The sequence below is a fragment of the Lingula anatina genome, chromosome 6 (assembly GCF_051362555.1).
Source record: "Lingula anatina isolate TDL-2025a chromosome 6, LinAna3.0, whole genome shotgun sequence".
NCBI lineage: Eukaryota > Metazoa > Brachiopoda > Lingulata > Lingulida > Lingulidae > Lingula > Lingula anatina.
In genome coordinates, this window is record NC_141772.1 from 14,627,832 (window position 1) to 14,647,086 (window position 19,255).

Sequence of the window (19,255 nt, forward strand, 5' to 3'; positions counted from 1 at the left end):
TCACCATTTTCCTCTCTTTCTTACATTTATGAACCCCATAAGTTTAAAAGAAATAATTGTTATTAACGGGAAATTGTGTTTTTTTTTACTTATGCTAGGATAACACATATTGTAATTTTTTTAATTAAAAATTTATTCACCAATTCAATATATATATATATATATATATATATATATATATATATATATATATATATACAAGTTAAAATAAAAAATAGCGTTGCTCAAAAATACCACGATATCAGTTTTTTCTTCTCTAAATTTACATAGGTGAATGATATTCTTATCTTTTATACATCTTTTTATACATATCTGTTGATAAATATATGTTCCCTATAGTTTCTTCTCTATATACTATTCTGTACAGAAGAACAGTATTGGTATACATCAAGTTCTAGAATCTTATATTTCTTTAAGTATCTTCCTGTTGGATAAATTCCATGCAAAAATTTTTTCCACTGAACTGCTCTTATTACAGATTGAGTACATGCCAAATATATGTCATTCCACACTACACTTGGTACTCTTTCATTAAGGATTATAATATTTTCTGATTTATTCAAAACAAGTTTTAATTTTACTTCTCTGGAAGTAATATCTTTAAGTTGTATTCCTTTAAAGGTTAACTTATTCTCTCCTGATTTACCATAATTCTCAATAAACTGATGAGTAATACAGTTTCTTATAACTTGATGTTCCATAAAGGTAATTCCATTCTGCCCAGGCAACTGTAAAATTTCTTCATAAGAACAACGTTTATTGTCTTTAACTAAATCTCTAATATAAATTATTTCATTTTTTATCGAACGAGTAAAACATAAAATATAGTAAAATATACTGCATGATTTAGGTGTTGTTCCACAAAATAGATCCACCTTAACAATCGCTGTGCCTTATCCATAACTTCAGAATTTGTTGATAAAACTCACCACAAAGACCAAGATTTACGATATTATCTGGGTTAATCAACCTTTTTCTAACTGCCCATACAAGAAGTGCGGGATCACTCTCCAGTGACCATCCCCAGGAGAACTTAACGACCCATTTGATGCTAATTCTGTTTGTAGGACATGAGCTCTGATAATTTTTAAGCCACCTCTTGAATATTATTGGACAATAAGATTTCTTCTAACCTTATCTGTACATTTTTAGTTCAGCCACAATTTTTGACTTACATAAACATTAAAAATTATTCTATATACACAAATCATATGACCAAAGAGCTGTGGCTATGCGTGTATTCATGTAAAAGCAACCTTTTGAAAACAGTTGTTGTTATAATAATTGTTATTATCATTATCATTAATAATAATAATAATAATAATAATAATAATAATAATAATAATAATATAGTATCACATTTTGAGCCAGGTGTAATTTTTATCCTTTTTCAGCAACTTTAATATAGCACTGAATAATAATAATAATAATAATAAAAATTTCACTTCATTGTCTACATATTCAATATATAATCAGAGGTCCCTGTGTAATCAAATCATATTTTGCAGTTTTGTTTTAACTGTCATACAACGTTGTATTATCTCAGATAAGTAGTTGCAGATATTACAGAATAAAAAAAAAACAACTAATTAATCTTTCAATTAATTTACAATTCTAATTAAATGATTGTGAAAATGTATGAATATACAGTAGATACAAACACAATCCAAAGTAAAACATTAAAAGTTAAATTTTTCATTAAATGTTCTATGATCATATTATTGTTATATCAATATTAAACTTTTAAATTCTGAGAAAAAAACATCAATCAATTATTCTTGGAGAGTTGAAGGGACTATTCCCGAAATCTAACTGTGAATCAATCTGTCTCCAAGGGGATTATCGCTAAATTGCAATCAACTCCATCAGCTTAGATGTCTGGCAGGCCTATTGAAGCTGTTAGGGGGTATTTAACTCTCGTTTAGCAGCTTTAGTAGGCATGACAGACATTTAAGCCACTTAAGCTGAAAGCAATTTAGCAAGAAACCTCTTGGAGATGGACTGATCCTGTTAAATGAATCTAGTTATGGGCACCCAGTCGAAGAATAGCCATGTTGCTTTTGTGAAAGTTTTGGCAACTTGAACTGTTTTGTCGAAGTTATTTGCCTTAACATGCCTTCCTCCCAGAAACCGTTTCCTGACATTTAGGATCTTGAATGCAACATATGACAAGAAAAGAGAAAACCATAAGTTTATCATCAGAATGACCTACACAATAACCATTATTTTAGCAGCCTTGCTGTTATGAAACCCATAATCACTGCCAGTAACATCTACATCAAATTAGATGTTATGCCAGAACTCTGGCATGTACAACAGCCAACAACTGGGAAGTGATACTGTTCTCAGATGAGAACAGGTTGAGCGTTGTGAAAGGTGATGGGTGCGTAAGGGTTTGGAGAACAACTGGTAAGAAATATCTTCCGAATTTTCTTCTCTGATCGAAAAACTGCACGGTGCGTAAGTCATGGTATGGGTTGTATCAGCTACTGTGGTTTTGGCCAGCTGACAGTGGTCAACGGGAACCTTAACGCAGAGCAATTTTAATGAAAAAAAGCCTTTTAGAAGTTGAATAAAACATTGGATCAGTGGATGATTTTCTTCATCGCTTGACGTTTTGCATAAGAGGTAACACTTTTTTGCTAGAGGACTTTAGATGCCCTTGGGGTAGTAAGGATTGCCCAATCTGGGACAAATAAGGACGCACAAGATGTTCTAGGATGATATAGGACTAATTAACTTGATAGATATATATATCTTTGGACTAGATGAAGATGAATTAGATGAAGACTGCCGAGGTGTAGAAGATAAGTAAGAATATACATAATTGCGGAATCATTTTATTTGGTAATGCTCAAAAGGGGATGGTTTTATGCCCTGTGTTACAAGTCTAAAAGGAACGTAAGGTCACATTTACACTTATGCCCCTAGGCGTGTATTTTCAGGTCATATTTTTCTCAGCAGGTCTGAAGAGTATCTATGGCTCTTCCCATATATACCAAAGAAGAGCTTGGTATGTGGTAGAGATGCAGGTGCTTGATGCAAACAAAAGAACACCTTTCTGTTCACCTTGGAATGGCTGAAGTAACCATTTGGAAGATCACCTAAGGTTTCGCACTTGCTACCATGTGAAAGCAGGCAGCAGCACAGGGCGTCCTCATAAAACTACAACAGGATGGACTGCATAGTACACAAGATGTGTTGTCAAAAGAGAACATGGTTATCGCGCCTTCTCTAAGGAACAGTGGCAAAAAAAAAAAAAAAAAAAAAAAAAAAAAAAAAAAAAAAAAAAAAAAAAAAAAACTAAAGGACCAGTCAAAGCTGGAATCGGCCAAGGATATTGGAAAACTGTTTTGACCCAACACAGAAAGAGACGCCGCTAACTAAGAACCAACAACTCCATTGACGTGAAATGTGTCATTGGAGGCATGTCTGGTTCTCTGGTGAGGCAAGATTTCTTTTCCGTGTGTTGAAACCAGACTCCATGCTTCATGTTAAGTTTGGAAGAGAGCAGCTGAAGACCATGAGGTGGGATCTATTGCACACGTCGATGGTTCTGCCCGCCTTTAGCCGCCGTTCATAATGAAGCTTGAACCAGTCTAGAGTTCCTGAGAGAAAGCTAGCTGCTGACGTACATATGGAAGTTATTTTGATAGAAACGGTGCTATTTTCTACAGTTCACTGTTTAGGTGCTCTAGACCAAACTGTAAGGGGCAAAGAGGTCTAGACAATTACAAGGTATGAGGTGAGGCAGGGATTCTTGTAAAGGGTTGGGTAAATCTGAGCCAACAAGACCCAGATACTAGAGAAGTCAGTACTCCAAAGAACAGATTACATCAACCAGATTTATGACAATTACCCGACACTCAGTGATTAAAGTTTTTATGGTAGAATATTGTCTTTGCGTGACTCTGCTATTCTCCTCTTATCTCTGCTCTCTTCAACATAACGTTTGATTTTCACTATAAAATATCAAAAATTCCACTTTTTAGAGCATACCAAAAGAAATAAGAAGCCCTCAGAACACTGTAAAAACACTGAAGGACTGGATATAAGTTCCATTGTATCTTAGTTCGAACACATTGAAATCGTATTTGTAATACATCTTTTGGAATTTTCCATCATTTTGAGCAAGAGCGTGCATTGATCAGCTAACATTCTATAATAGGTTGCAGTATTGGAATCCTTAAGACCTAGGAGCTCTTCCCTAACTCATTTCCAGATATTTCATCTGATATACTGCCACTTGTTCGTACTCGCCCATGGCTCGCAGTACACTACATATATTGTTGCAAAAGGTGACAATATTAGGGTGTTTGGGACCTAGCGACTTTTCCGTCAATTCCAGACATTTTTTATAATAGGCAAGGGCCTCTTTGTATTCACCCAACTTTTCCAGAGCACAACCAATATTGTTGTAAGTATAGGCAGTATGAGGGTGTGTGGGACCAAGCAATTCTTCATTTACTTCAAGGCATTTTTTGTAATAAGCAAGTGCCTCTTTGTACTCACTCATGTTTTTCAGTACACTACCAACATTGTTGTATATGACAGCAGTATCAGGGTGTATAGGACTGAACAGGCCTTCTGCCACTTCCAGGGCTTTTTTAAAATAGTTGAATGCCTCTTTGAACTCCCCCATGGTTTTTAATATGCTACCAATATTGTTGTATGAAGCAACGGTACTAGGGTGTTTGGGACCTAGCACTTCTTCCTTAACCTTCTGACAAATTTTGCAATAGGAAAGTGCTTCTTTGTACTCACCCATAGCTTGTAGTACACAACCGATATTATTGTATGAGGTAGCAGTATCAGGGTGTTTGGGACCTAGAATCTGTTCTCTTATCTCCATGCATTTTTTGTAATAGTCAAGTGCCTCTTTGTACTTACCCATAGCTTTCAATGTACTACCAAAAGTGTTGTATGAGGAAGCAGTATCTAGGTGTTTTGTACTTAGAAGCTTTTCTCTTACATCTAGGCCTTTTCTACAATATGTAAGTGCCTCATGGTACTCACCCATGGCTTGTAGTACACAACCGATATTATTGTATGAGGTAGCTGTATCGAGGTTATTAGGACCTAGAAGGTCTTCCCTTACATCCAGGCATTTTTTGTGATAGACAAGTGACTGTTTGAAATCACCCATTGCTTGCAGCACAACACCTATATAATTATATGAGGCAGCGGTATCAGTGTGTTTAGTACCAAGAGACTCTTCTCTCACACCCAAGCATTTTTTGTAAAAGAAAAGAGCCTCTTTATACTCTCCCATGGCCTTAAGTACAAGGCCAATATTGTTGTATGAGGAAAGAGTATCAGGGTGTTTGGGACCTACAAATTCTCGTACACTCAGGCATTTTTTGTGATAGACAAGTGCCTCTTTGCACTCACCCAAGGTTTGAAGTACACAGGCAATAATATCATATGACGTAGCAATATCAGGATGTTTTGGCCCTAGCACCACTTCCCTTACTTCCAGGCATTTTTTGTGATAGACAAGTGCCTGTTTGAAATCACCCATTGCTTGCAGTACAACACCTACATAATTATATGAGGCAGCAGTATCAGTGTGTTTGGTGCCCAAAACCTCTTCTCTCACACCTAAGCATTTGTTGTAAAAGGAAAGAGCCTCTTCATACTCACCCGTGTCCTGTAGTACCCTGCCCATATTGTTGTATGAGGAAGCAGTGTCAGAGTGTTTGGGACCTAAAAGTTCTTCCCGCACACTCAGGCATTTTCTGTGATAGGCAAGTGACTCTTTGTACTCACCTATGGCTTGTAGTACAACACCAATATTGTTGTATAAAATAGCAGTATCAAGATGTTTGGGACCTGACAGCTCTTCCCTCACATCCAGTAATTTTTTGAGATAGGCAAGTGCCTCTCTGTACTCACCCATTTCTTGTAGTATGAGACCAATATTTTTGTAGGAAGAGACAGTATCAGGGTGTTTGGGACCTAGAAGCTCTTCTCTTACCGCAACAGATTTTTTGTGGTAAGCAAGTGCCTCTTTGGACTCTCCCATGCGTTGAAGCACGAATCCCGTATTACTGTATGAAGAAGCAGTATCAGGGTGTTTGGGGCTTAGAAGCTGTTCTCTTACAGCAACAGATTTTTTGTGGTAAGCAAGTGCCTCTTTGTACTCACCCATGACTTGCAGTACAACACCAATAGCGTTGTATGAAGAAGCAGTATCAGGGTGTTTGGGGCCTAGAATCTCTTCTCTTACAGCAACAGATTTTTTGTGGTAAGCAAGTGCCTCTTCGTACTCACCCATGTATTGCAGCACGAATCCAACATTACTGTATGAAGAAGCAGTATCAGGGTGTTTGGGGCCTAGAAGCTCTTCTCTTACAGTAACAGATTTTTTGTGGTAAGCAAGTGCCTCTTTGTACTCACCCATGGCTTGCAGGACAACACCAATAGCGTTGTATGAAGAAGCAGTGTCAGGGTGTTTGGGGCCTAGAAGCTCTTCTCTTACAGCAACAGATTTTTTGTGGTAAGCAAGTGCCTCTTTATATTCACCCATGGCTTGCAAAACAACACCAATAACATCGTATGAAGAAGCAGTATCAGGGTGTTTGGGACCTAGAAGCTGTTCTCTTACAGCAGCAGATTTTTTGTGGTAAGCAAGTGCCTCTTTATACTCACCCATTGCTTTCAAAACAACACCAATAACGTCGTATGAAGAAGCAATATCAGGGTGTTTGGGACCTGGAAGCTGTTCTCTTACAGCAACAGATTTTTTGTGATAAGCAAGTGCCTCTTTGTACTCACCCATGACATGCAGCACGGATCCAATATTGCTGTATGATAAAGCAGTTTCAAGGTGTTTGGGACCTAGCAGTTCTTCCCTGACACTAAGGCATAATTTTAGATATTTTAGTGCCTCTTTGTACTTACCTGTGTATTGCAGTGCAGAACCTACATTGTTGTATGAGGTGGCAGTATCGAGGTGTTTGGCACCCAGCTGTTCTTCTCTGATGTTAACACATGTCTTGAGATATTTTACTGCCTCTTTGTACTCACCCATGTCTTGAAGTACGGATCCTATATAGTGGTACGAGGAAGCAGAAACAGGGTGTTTAGGACCAAGAAGTTCTTCTTTTACTGCCAGGCATTTTTTGTGATAAACTAGTGCTTCTTTGTATTCACCCATAGCTTGTAACACAACACCAATACTGATGTATAATAAGGCAGTTTCACGGTGTTTGGGGCCTAGAAGTTCTTCCCGCACACTCAGGCATTTTTTGTGATAGACAAGTGCCTCTTTGTACTCACCCATGGCTTGTAGTACAACACCAATATTGCTATATGAGGAAGCAGTTCTCGGGTGCTTGGGACCTAAGAGCGCTTCTCTGACATCTAGGCTTTTCTTAAAATAGACGAGTGCATTTTCGTACTCACCCATGTGTTGCAGTACACTTCCAATATTGTTGTATGAGGCATCAGTGTCAAGGTGTTTGGGACCTAGAAGCTCTTCCCTCACATCCAGTGATTTTTTGTAAAAGGCAAATCCCTCTTTGTACTTTCCCATATCTTGCAATGTACTACCAATATCATTGTATGAGGCAGCAGTATCAGGGTGTTTGGGACCTAAAAGCTCTTCTCTCACATTCAGTGATTTCTTGTGAAAGGAATATGCCTCTATGTACTTACCCATGCGTTGCAATAAACTACCAATATTGTTGTATAATGTGGCAGTATCAAGATGTATGGGACCTAGCAGCTCTTCCCTCACATCCTGGCAAATTTTGAAATAGGCAAAAGCAGCTTTGTACTCACCCATCTTCTGCAGTATACTACCAATATTGTTGTATGAGGCAGCAGTATCAAGATTTTTGGGGCCAAAAAGCGCTTCTCTCACATCCAGTGATTTTTTGTGAAAGGCAAATGCCTCTTTGTACTTACCCATGTGTTCCAATACACTACCAATATTGTTGTATGAAGCAGCAGTATCAGGATGTTTGGGACCTAACCGATCTTCCATCACATCCTGACACATTTTGTAATAAGCTAATGCCTCTTCATACTCACCCATGGCTTGAAGTACAAAACCTATATTGTTGTACGAGGAAGCAGTATCAATGTGTTTGGGACCTAGAAGCTCCTTCCTTACATCTAGAGTTTTTTTGAAATAAATAAGCGCCTCATTGTACTCACCCATAATTTCGAGTATGGAACCAACGTTACTGTATGAAGTAGCAGAGTCTGGATGTTTGGGACCCAGCAGCTCTTCCCTAACACTTAGGCATATTTTCAGATATGTGAGTGCTTCATTGTAATCCCCAATTGATTTTAGTATAAAGCCAACATTATTGTATGAGGTTGCAGTATCAGGATGTTTGGTTCCCAGCAGATCTTTCCTCAATTCCAGTGATTTTTTGTAATAACCAAGTGCCTCTTTGTACTCACCCATGTATTGCAGTACAGCACCAATATTGTTGAAAGAGGTGGCGGTATCAGGATGTTTAAAACCTAGCATTTCTTTTCTGATATTGAGGCAAACTTTGTGGTATGCTAGTGCTTCTTTGTACTCACCTATGTCTTGAAGTACAAAACCTACATTGTTGTATGCGGTAGCAGTAGTGGGGTGTTTGGGACCTAGCTGTTCTTCCCATGTTTCCTGGCATATTTTGAGATATTCAAGTGCTTTTTTGTACTCACCCATGCCTTGCAGTAACAAACCAATGTTGTTGTGCAAAGAAGTAGTATCAGGGTGTTTGGGACCTAATAGCTCCTTCCTCACATCTAGGGATTTTTTGTAATATGCAAGTGCCTCTTTGTACTCACCCATAGTTTTTAGTACAAAGCCAACATTATTGTACGAGGTACCAGTATCAGGATGTTTTGAACCCAGTTGCTCTTCCCTCACATCCAGGGCTTTTTTGTGATAGGCAAGTGCCTCTTTATACTCACCCATACATTGCAGTACAGCACCAATATTGTTGTATGAGGCAGCAGTATCAGGATGTTTGGGACCTAACAGCTCTTCCCAGATTTTCAGGGATTTTTTTAAATATGTTAGTGCTTCTTTGTACTCACCCATGTCCTGAAGTACAAAACCTATATTGTTGTATGAGGAAGCAGTTTCAGGGTGTTTGGGACCTAAAAGTTCTTCAAGCACATTCAGGCATTTTTTATGACAGATAAGTGCCTCATTGTACTCACCCAAGGCTCGTAGCACATCACCTATGTTGTTGTATGAGGAAGCAGTTACAGAGTGTCTCGGCCCTAGAAGTTCTTCCCTCACATTCAGTGCTTTTTTGTGATAGGCAAGTGCCTCTTTGTACTCACCCATGCACTTCAGTACACAACCAATATTGTTGTATAAGGTAGCGGTATCAAGATGTTTGGGATCTAACGGCTCTTCTGTCACATCCTGACAGATTTTGTAACAGGCGAGTGCTTCTTTGTACTCACCCATGTCTTGCAGTACTAAACCTAAACTGTTGTATGAGGAAACGGTGTCAGGGTGTTTGGAACCTAGAAGCTTTTCTCTCACATTGCAGCTTTTTCTGTGATAAGAAAGTGCCTTTTTGTACTCACCCATTTTTTGCAGCACATAACCTAATTTGTTGTTTACCTTTTCTACGTCAAGCTGATTGTACTCAGAATAATTTTGCATTCCATCTACTACTGTCTGATAAATTGATAAAGCTTTCTGATTAAGAAAAAGATTATGGAACACCTCTGCGATGAGTTGCAAATTAATGAATGCCTCTTTTCTCTGTTGTATCTCAAATGAGCACATATTTGATTTGAGCAAACTGGCGGTCTTATCTAGATGGGGTGACATGTTCGCCAAACATTCTAATTCAGCAGGACTGCTTTGGTAAACATTGTATAACTGTTTGAGACGACCCATGAAATAATCACAGTATCTCTCTTGTGTATGAGAGATTTCATTGCTTGTATTTGCATGAGATTCTGCATAGTCTCTTAGCAAAGGATGTAGATCATAGGTATTTTCACTGGAGTTCAAGAGGGATTTAATGGTAAGACTGTCAAGGACAGATTCACATTCATCTTCATCTATTTCCAAAATTTCAGAAACCTCAATTGAAGTAAATGCAACGGGGAAAATATGCAATCCTCTTAACACCTTTTGCTGTGAGGGTTCCAGTGTTTCATAAGACATATCTAGGCAGGTAACCATATCTTGGGACGCTGGAATGTTAGGTAACTGAAGAGTGCTGAGGACCTTTTTATGTTTCATTTTCCCTGAAACTTTTTCTATAGTTTGGACTTTAATCTGGGCAGCAAGCAGTCTCAATGCAAGGGGGTTATGGCCACAACTGTCTGCTATTTCAGCTAAAACATCTGACTCACTATCTGAAGGGTTGGTTTTTCCCCAAAGAACTTTTAGTGAAGATATTTTATCGAGCGGAGGAATGTCTATAGTAACTGTCCTGTGTGTTAGAATACTAAAGGATTCACGACTGGTGCATAACAGTGTGATATACTTTGATGAATCCATTAGATCTTGCAGCAACTGCAGAAAGTCTTGCTTTTGTGAGTGCAAAATACTGTCATTATTGTCAAAGATAAAGAGAGTGTCTGTATTCAAACTAGACATAGTTTGTATGAATTTGTTTTGATAATCTTTGTACATATCATTTAAAGTAATCGCTGGCTGGTAGTGATGTACAAGTGACAATTTGACAGATTCAAGATTTACAACTTTTCTCATGTCAAAGTACAAGACATCTTTTCTGTGGTGTCCAACCTCAATAGCTGTACTTGTTTTACCTATACCACCCATCCCTGTCAGCAAAATGAGTTGGGTGTCATCTGAAACATGCCCCAGTATTTTCTGCACCAAATCTTCGCGTCCCTTCAACTGTAGATTTCTACTTGGAAGATTCGGACAAATGAGGTCACAAGGTGCTTCTGAAATAAAATTGGAATGTAATAGTATTGTAATGTGAAAAAAAAACATAAACTCACTTTTATGACGTAAAATGTTACTCACTTTTATGACGTAAAATGTTACTTGAAGGATGGATTTCACACTAATGCATACACACACAAGTTCGTGATTATTATTATTTACCTAATCAACAATGAATTTTTTCAACAAGATAGCAAAACAAGAACATACTTTTTACACTGACTAGATATGACATTGCCTGTTGTGTAAAAATGGTGGCAAAATGACTAGAAAAATATTAAAAGAACTCCAGCTCTCTCTCACAGGCTTTATAATAATAAATTATGGAAGTTTTAGCTCATATATTGCACAACAGTCAAAATCGATGGTCTTTTTTTCGCAATTGTAATAAATCCTTCAGAAAATTGATGGGTCCAAAGGATGGTAAATGTAATCATCACTGCCATTATTTAAAGACTTTGAGGAAAGCCTTTTTCCGACGAATCATAAAATTTGCATTATAAACTACCAATAGTATTTTTAGTGACAAACAAATAGACATGAACATATAACATGTTCACTTATTTGTCTCATTAATATTATATTTAATGCCACTAGCATTGTGAGCACAGCTTTTTATGTGCATAATAGTACGCCCTACCTGCTGCACGTAATTGATCAGTCAGCAACTTGTCGTAGTCGTCACTGGTGTAGAGTGGAGACAGAGACAACAAAAGAGATTTTAATTCAGCAAACTTGGTCTGGAATGTTGTATCTGAGAGACCGGCACCCCCATGTGCGAATTCGTTGCGGAATTTCTTCACTCTGCCTATCTGGGCTTCCACGGACGTGTCAGTTACTGGTGGATTCTCCCAGTTGGCTTTCGGGTTCAGTGTTGTGATGTTTCTCAACAAGACAACAGTAAGAGTTAAATCTAAGTCCTTTAATGTCACAGTTGTGGAGGGATTCCCAGAGGGGTACAGAAGCTTCATTTGACTGGAATTCAAAACATTTCGTTTTTTCAATTGCAGCAAAGTATGGTTTGCTCTTTGGTCGCCAAGTACATCAAACAGCTTGCCGCCATTTGTAGGATCAAATATGCCAGTATAAGTTGTTTGTAACTGTGTACTGAGAATATCTTGAAGCACATCGTTAGACCGATGTATCAGTAGCCTCATTCGAATTTCATTTTCTCTCTCGTTTCGTGGTGTTGCAGCAGCTGCCATTTTGTCCTAGATCTGGAATGTAAGAGATCAATGGATATAGGAAACACACCACACGAAAATGTAGAAGTATCGAAGTAGCATAAGAGCATTAATGCAGCAGTGGTGTGGAGCATGTATGTAGTAGAGATGCAGTATTACTGCACTTCTATGGCCAATAATCGCATAAGTTTTTGCAGAGGAGAGCTTTAATGCAGTAGATAGCAGCATGATAGGTGCATGTTTCAAATATGGTAATTAGCTTCCAAATATACTACGATGAGGTAGTGAAAAAGTTCGTTTTATTCATACGGTCTATACATCAAGAAAAAGACGGATAGAAGTTTGTTTTATCGTTTATTAATTGGAACATTTTCATACAAAATTTCAGTGTTTTCTCAAAAATGTATTTCCTCATGACAAATACTGAATCCACTCGTCCTCAAATGAAATCTAATCTGGGGTCCTAAAAACAAATAAGACAACATAAGTTCCAGTGCATTTGTTTTTCTAGAAACAGCAACCATGATATTTCAACAGCAATCATGATATTTCAAAGCGCCTTTTACAACAATGACTTGTCTTAAGTGTTAAAAAATACTTTGATGGGTGAAGGCTGAATACCTAAAAACACACCTGTCGTTCTCCCATGACGAATACAGCGTCCATACGTCCTCACAGGCCCGTAGCCAGGGGGATTGGAAAGAACCGCCCCTTTTGCTGGGAAAAGGTCCACTCTGGGCAAAGTTTGATCTTATGGAAAAAGGTCCACTTTTTCAGAAAAAAGAACCCCCCTTTTGAAATTGCTGGCTACAGGCCTGCCTCGTCTGAGGTTTCAAGTGGACTCCTAAAATTCAAATAAAAACAATTAATATCACAGTTTCAGTACACTTGATCGCTTATTGGAAAGTCTAAAACTCTAATACCCCCCCCCCCCCCAAAAAAAAGGTATTATTTAAATTCAATATATTCTATCGAGACACAAAATATAAACACATTTGATAAAACAGACATTTATATTTACAGTTACTTTGTGTTCTTTTTCATGAATTGAAAATTTTACCATTGTATTTACAAATGTATATCAACATACTTCCATAACCTTCAAGGATCTCTGCTCGAGACAGTTTTCTTGTTTAGACATAAAAAATTTAATTTAAAGTTTGCCTGGGAGTAGGTTTTAGTAAAGAATGACCGGTGAGCCAAAAATACGTAGGCCTACAATCAATAAAAATTCATGCCATGGATTCTTATCATGTATTAAGCTTAAGTTATATGTTTATACTTATTTAAATTCCATTCTCGCTTCAGTGATTGCCTGCAAGACCCCTACATCTCCATCGTTCGATAAAAACTGAAAAAAAGACAACTACAAGTAATATTATGATTGTCTGTTACGTTCATTCAAGAGCGGGTTAGCTATAGGAATAGCAGTTTGAATGAACGCAATACTGCCAATAAAAAGGTTACGTTTTTCAACCGCATATACGTCTAATGTGTTACTCAAAAAGTCTTACGATGCAGTCGCCATGTTGTTCACGGCGGTTTGGGTTCCGAATCAAGTGACAAAACCATTTGAACCGTAGCCCGATATCAATTTTATCTCCAATCGTAAATGATAATAAAGACAATTTAATTGTTATGTGCATTCGAGGGTGGACGTTGTTTTAAATAAATGAAGTATTTACCACTTAAACCCCCTAAGTGCCATTTTTTAAGGGTGGGGCCTTCAGAGGATCTTCACATTGCACAATCTAGCCTTCCATCTTTCATGCCACTCGGTCTTTTTTCTGTTGTACAGCTAAAACAGAAAGTCCCTTGACACTAGACCACGGTTACGGCCTCACTGTAATACCTAGAACCCCATCTGTTCACAAGTATAGGGCGAGCATGGCCGGTGAGCGTAGCCATTTGGACCCCTGCAGCCCAAAGATGTGTTGGCAAACTTCGCGTAGGCAGGTCGATCAGCAAATCTCTGCATTCGTGCAGTTCCCTGTAGTATTGCTTCCATAATAATCCACACGGATCTGCCTTTTGTTTTGGGGCGGCACGTGTCCTTTCGTAGGAAAGTCGCATTTTAGAGACCTTTTATGAACGATTTTGCTTGCTTACTATTCAATTACTGATTTTACTTTTTATGTACAGACACATATCCGATTCAATCATTCACTATGTTCAGAATCTCAGAATGGGGCAAATTGGACATTTAAAATTGTTCTATTGATATTTTTTCTACCTTGTATGTCTACAATTTTCTTAGTTGATAATATAAAAGTGACAGTAAACTGGTTCTTTTGTTTTATTTAAAATGTGTTGAAAATGGAAAACTTATTTCAGTACAGTTATATACAGTTATTACTCTTGTTTACATTTTGTCAATAGCAAGGTGTGACTCTGAACTTCCATTGGCTTGAATACTTTTATTAGTCACATGTTCTGAATATCCATGATACTTTTATTTTCTTATTAAAATTGATGATCATTATGCTGCTATAAATGATGTAATAGGAACATATGGATAAAGCACTAATTTTCTCTTACTGAACTACATACATTGGTCCATTTAGTGGTTTCTGCCCTTCCGTAACGCATGCTACTTCGAAACTGCTGCGCTCAGAATAGAAATGAGGTAATGTACTACTGCGGTGAAGCACTATGCCTAATTTCTGCTAAGATTTTGTGAAACATTGTTGCAGTAGAATGCTACATATGGGGAGTGTGTACTTCATACCTTAAATCGGAGCAGATTTGAAGTATGGTTTCAGTGTGGGTGCAGTAGTTCTACTGCGGTGGAGTATCTACTATGTTTTCGTGCGGGCAAAGAGAAGAGGTGAAACAAGATCGATAGATCAGTATGTGTATTTTAGTCTATGTGGGTACATTTTGCAGCTACAGTTTAAGCAAATTTTTGTCTACACTGTATATCAGCTTATATCATATTATAAAACTTAAGAAGTAACCATGTTAAACTCACCGTGGGTGGTTAAAAAGATTTGATGATATCGGCTGCGGTACGGCCCTTTGTCAACTATGGTGGAGCTGGTCATGTGACATACGGGTACTAAAAGTGAAATAAACTTTTTTATATAAATGAAATATTTAGCATCCAAACAAAGAAAGGAATGACTTTGAAGTATAAACAGAAAGATGTCTAATTTATTTTCCTTACTTGCTGAATTTTATTACTGGATTTTTTTTAGTTCTAAAACATCATAAACTAATAATAGATACTTACCTAAGAAATGTGTACAACTTGTTGTTATCAGATAGCAGTGATCCACTTCTGAAGATAAAGGTCAGCCAATACGTCAATCAATCGCACGTAGGTCTTGGTGCTACCACCTCTGTAGACATACATTAAGCCTCGGTCACAACCGGACGCACGAATGTCAGGATCGTACGTCCCCTGCAATTTTTGGGTGTTGCAGGGGGCGTGGAGGTCGTAGAGATAGAGGAAAGTCTGCCTTGCGAGTTGCAAAGGCCACATGAGATGTCCTTTCAAGCAGGGACGCTAATTCCAAGGAGCGATGGCCGTGGAAATTTTATTCATATTTTGAGTTTGTCTTGCTTCCTGTGATCGTGGCACACACTCACCACTTAAGAAGGGAATGCAACGCTCGGCGAAAGTAGTGCCCTTTGCGTCAGTTTTGCTTCAAAATTGCCTCACACGTTTGTGGTGACGTACTGACGGCATGCGTCAGTTTTGCTTTCTGTTCTCCTCTTCTCGTGCTTACAAGCTGTCTGCGAACTCGAAATTGCGTAAGAAGGACTTGCGTGGACGTGAGATTCTGCGTAAAATTTGGACGCAAACAGCCCGTAAGACTGAGAGCCCGTACGGTCGGTTAAGGCCGAGGCTTTAACTTAGTCATTGTTTGTAAATTGAAACATTGTGTCACGGTATCCTTATCCTTAATAAGACGTTATCTTTATCCACTATGGTAATTTGCAAAACAGTTCGACCGGTGCAATCAATCTGACCATATTTTATTTCTAAAATAATTTTCTCTGGGCTCAAACATTTAGAAAAAAATGTCGAAATCGTCCAAGAGATTTCTAGCTGTTCCGATTGTTTAACCATATCGGCGGCAGGACTCGGTAAATTTTCAATCCAGTATATAGATGGGGCATGCCTCAGCCCTTTGTCAGTTGTTGCGTTTTAATGGATCTCGTAAATGAGAATAACAATTAAACCCACGATCTTATCTGAAAGCGAGACGTACCGTATTGGACATGTTTATATTTATTCCGTGTACCAGTTGAAGCTTTACACGCTAAATTAGTGTTTAAACTTCAATAGACGAGTGTGATAATTACAGGGTAGCTAAACGATTGTAAGAGGAATATGGAGACTGGCCTAATCCCCAAACGGTGTTGAACACGAATGTTGATTAAACGGAAATGCCTAAATACATGATAATGAATAGATACATCATAATAATCTTTAGTTCATTTTTCACGAAGAATATCTAAATAAGTGAAGGAAAGCGACGATTCAGCAAGTACCAGTACTTTGCAGACTACGCCATAATTCGCTGTTTAAAACACCGACTTTTTAAATCTAAATTTAGGGATCCTTTCTTGTTAACAACCACACTAAACTACAGTATTTTTTCTTATTATTATATAAAAAATCTCAACTCTTTAGTGGTTGATTTGAGGACTGCACTGTCATATTATACGCCTTTACAATCTAGATTACTAATTTTTATCTAATTAATTACTGTAAACCATCAACTATGGTGCATGTTCGTTTTATGTTTCAGTCCTAAAAATAAACTATAAAAGATACACATGGAGCAGCCTTATTAGTCCCATAAGAATGTCGCGCATTGAATGCTAATTTGGAACATAAACCATTTTCTCCTTAACGGTGACTCACTGGGACTTGAATTACTGCCAATTGTATTGTCAAGGCCTTAGAAAGGCAGCCAGGTAAATAAAGGCTTAAAATAACCCTTAAATACAAGTCTCATGAAAAAGGAGTGGACTGAATGTTTTTCGCTTGGCTGGGCGTGTTATCGGCAGGTTTTGTCTAAAAAAGCCCCCTCAGACAATGAGGCGATTCTCCGCATTTGCTTTTTATAAACTAAACTGCTGTAGCTTATAATACATACAAAAGGGTTTAGAATACGATGCAATTAACTAGAGCAAACGTATGGAGAGTTTTATATGCTTACATGTAGCCTATAAAGAATTGGTTTTAACAAAACATTTGGGTCAAACTCATAATCGCTTTACAGTATATTCTAGATTCGGAGTCGTGTGTATATAAACGAAGAGGATGTCTGTTTGACTTGTCAGTTGAATATTTAAAAGTTATCCAATGTTTCTTGTCTGAGAGTAGTTTCTTTGATAAAGAACCAAGAAAGAAAGAGAAAAGAAGGGAAGTAGCCGTGGGAATTAGACTGGGTTCCCTTCCCTAGATCGAGCTAACAGGGTTGATCCATAGCCACGGGGTCAATTGCTTTCAGCCTAAGCATCTTAGACGTTGGGACGCCCACTTAAGCTGCTAAACGATAGTTATTTACTCCCTATCAGCCTCAGCAGGCGTGACAGACATCTAAGCCGCCCAAGTTAATTGCAATTAAGCGCGAATCCTCTAGTTCGATCCAAAGTTAGTAGGATATTGTCTGGGAATGGTCTCTTATAGTCATTAATGATTAGCATCATCAGTCATTTAGTGGAGACCACCGCCGTGTATACCACACGTTCGATCATAGTGTAAATGTAACATAACATATTCCTTGTGCTAAGAACTAATTAATATACTTTTTTACTTTTAAATTGCTTTTTTGAACGTCATGAGTGAATTTCACCCCTTAAAATGATTCCTTACTAGAATATAAGAAATCAAACAAGTGATTCTGAAGCACAACTCTTGTAATAGTTTTGAGATGGTTCGTTGCAGCTTTTCTTTTAATTTGTTCCTTATGTTAATGATGTAGATCGTTCTTAACTTCAAACCTTAAACATCATGAAATTACCTTTTACAATAGCTGATTCACTTACTGTCACTCAAGGACTATGATTCGGCTTTCAAACGTAAAGATGACGAAGGCGTAAGGCGGCTTTTGTGAAATCGAAAATCGACTGTGAGGAAGTAATGTGTAACAGCCTCACGTGATAAATGTAAATAGAGAGAAATACATTTGGATATGAAAAGAACGCGGGACAATAGAAAAATGGCATTTCTGTTATTCTGATCGATGACAGAGGGGATGCGTGAATAAGCAAGATGTATGCGGTATGATGCGAATCTGTTAGAAATTATAATATATATTTGTCATCGAAATACAGGGACAACTTGGGCAAACACAGGCTTTATCATATATATATATATCATAGAACCACAATCACCGCTACTTGTTTTTTTCCCATGGCAACATTTGACAACTGTATAAGAACTTAAAAAAAATATCCATAAATCAATATATGAGACCCAAAACCAACAGCATTGCTAATTCATATTACACCAGCTGATCAAATTGAACTAATCACCCATATTGCAAACACTTGTTTCATAAACGGAAACTTCCAGGGCGTGCTTACATATGAAAAACTACCTAAAATAAAGACCCTGACCTTTTGCTGACCTTTTACAGACCTACATGTATATAATCTTTCAACGGTAATTGTTCGACTACTTTAGTTATGACAACAATGTCTAGAAAATACAATCTGCTTATAAGGCAAACACAGTACACAGCCCTGAGGATATGGAATGACCTATTGATAGGCATTGACAGTAACTCTGCCATGCTACTTGTTTTACTAAATCTTTCAGCCGTCTTTGACATTGTTGATTACTAGAGATTAGAGATTTTATATAATTCAGAGCTGGAGCTCACATGCCGTGCTGGATAAAAATAATCTACATTAGACCCCGCAATATTTTGGCTTGTTGGCTTGTAACATGATCGCAATCTTAACGTTCAGCAAGTGGTTGATAAGCAGTCACGTGCCATTTTGAAAATAAAATACCGCCCTTACCACTATATACCCCCCCATCCTGAACCTCTCTTCCCCCGTCCTCGGCGCTTGCTAATTATCATACCTTAAGGTCGTACATAGCTAAGAGGTGACCTCACCCAAACTCAATAATTGTATGATATTTGTTGATAAACCAGTTAGTTTGGGATTGGAACGTTCAGGCTGTTTGGGAAAATCAATAGCGTTTATT

At 37.8% G+C, this 19,255-nt stretch overlaps 1 protein-coding gene across 4 annotated transcripts; it reads right to left on the bottom strand.

The window, feature by feature from the left end:
* Positions 1-187: 187 nt before the first annotated feature.
* On the bottom strand, positions 188-18,187 carry LOC106170922 (uncharacterized). 4 transcript variants are annotated; one of them, XM_087015257.1, is made up of 3 exons: positions 18,085-18,187; positions 11,535-12,111; positions 188-10,893 (listed from the first exon to the last, which is right to left on the bottom strand). In XM_087015257.1, exons 2-3 carry the CDS (start codon positions 12,097-12,099, stop codon positions 4,208-4,210), a joined length of 7,251 nt encoding a protein of 2,416 aa, XP_086871383.1. In that variant the 5' UTR covers positions 12,100-12,111; positions 18,085-18,187; the 3' UTR covers positions 188-4,207. The 4 variants fall into 4 exon arrangements, with proteins under 4 accessions (XP_086871383.1, XP_013406441.2, XP_013406448.2 ...); XM_013550987.2 differs by having other exon boundaries at positions 18,060-18,181; XM_013550994.2 differs by lacking the exon at positions 18,085-18,187 and adding an exon at positions 15,050-17,997.
* Between the last annotated feature and the right edge of the window lie 1,068 nt (positions 18,188-19,255).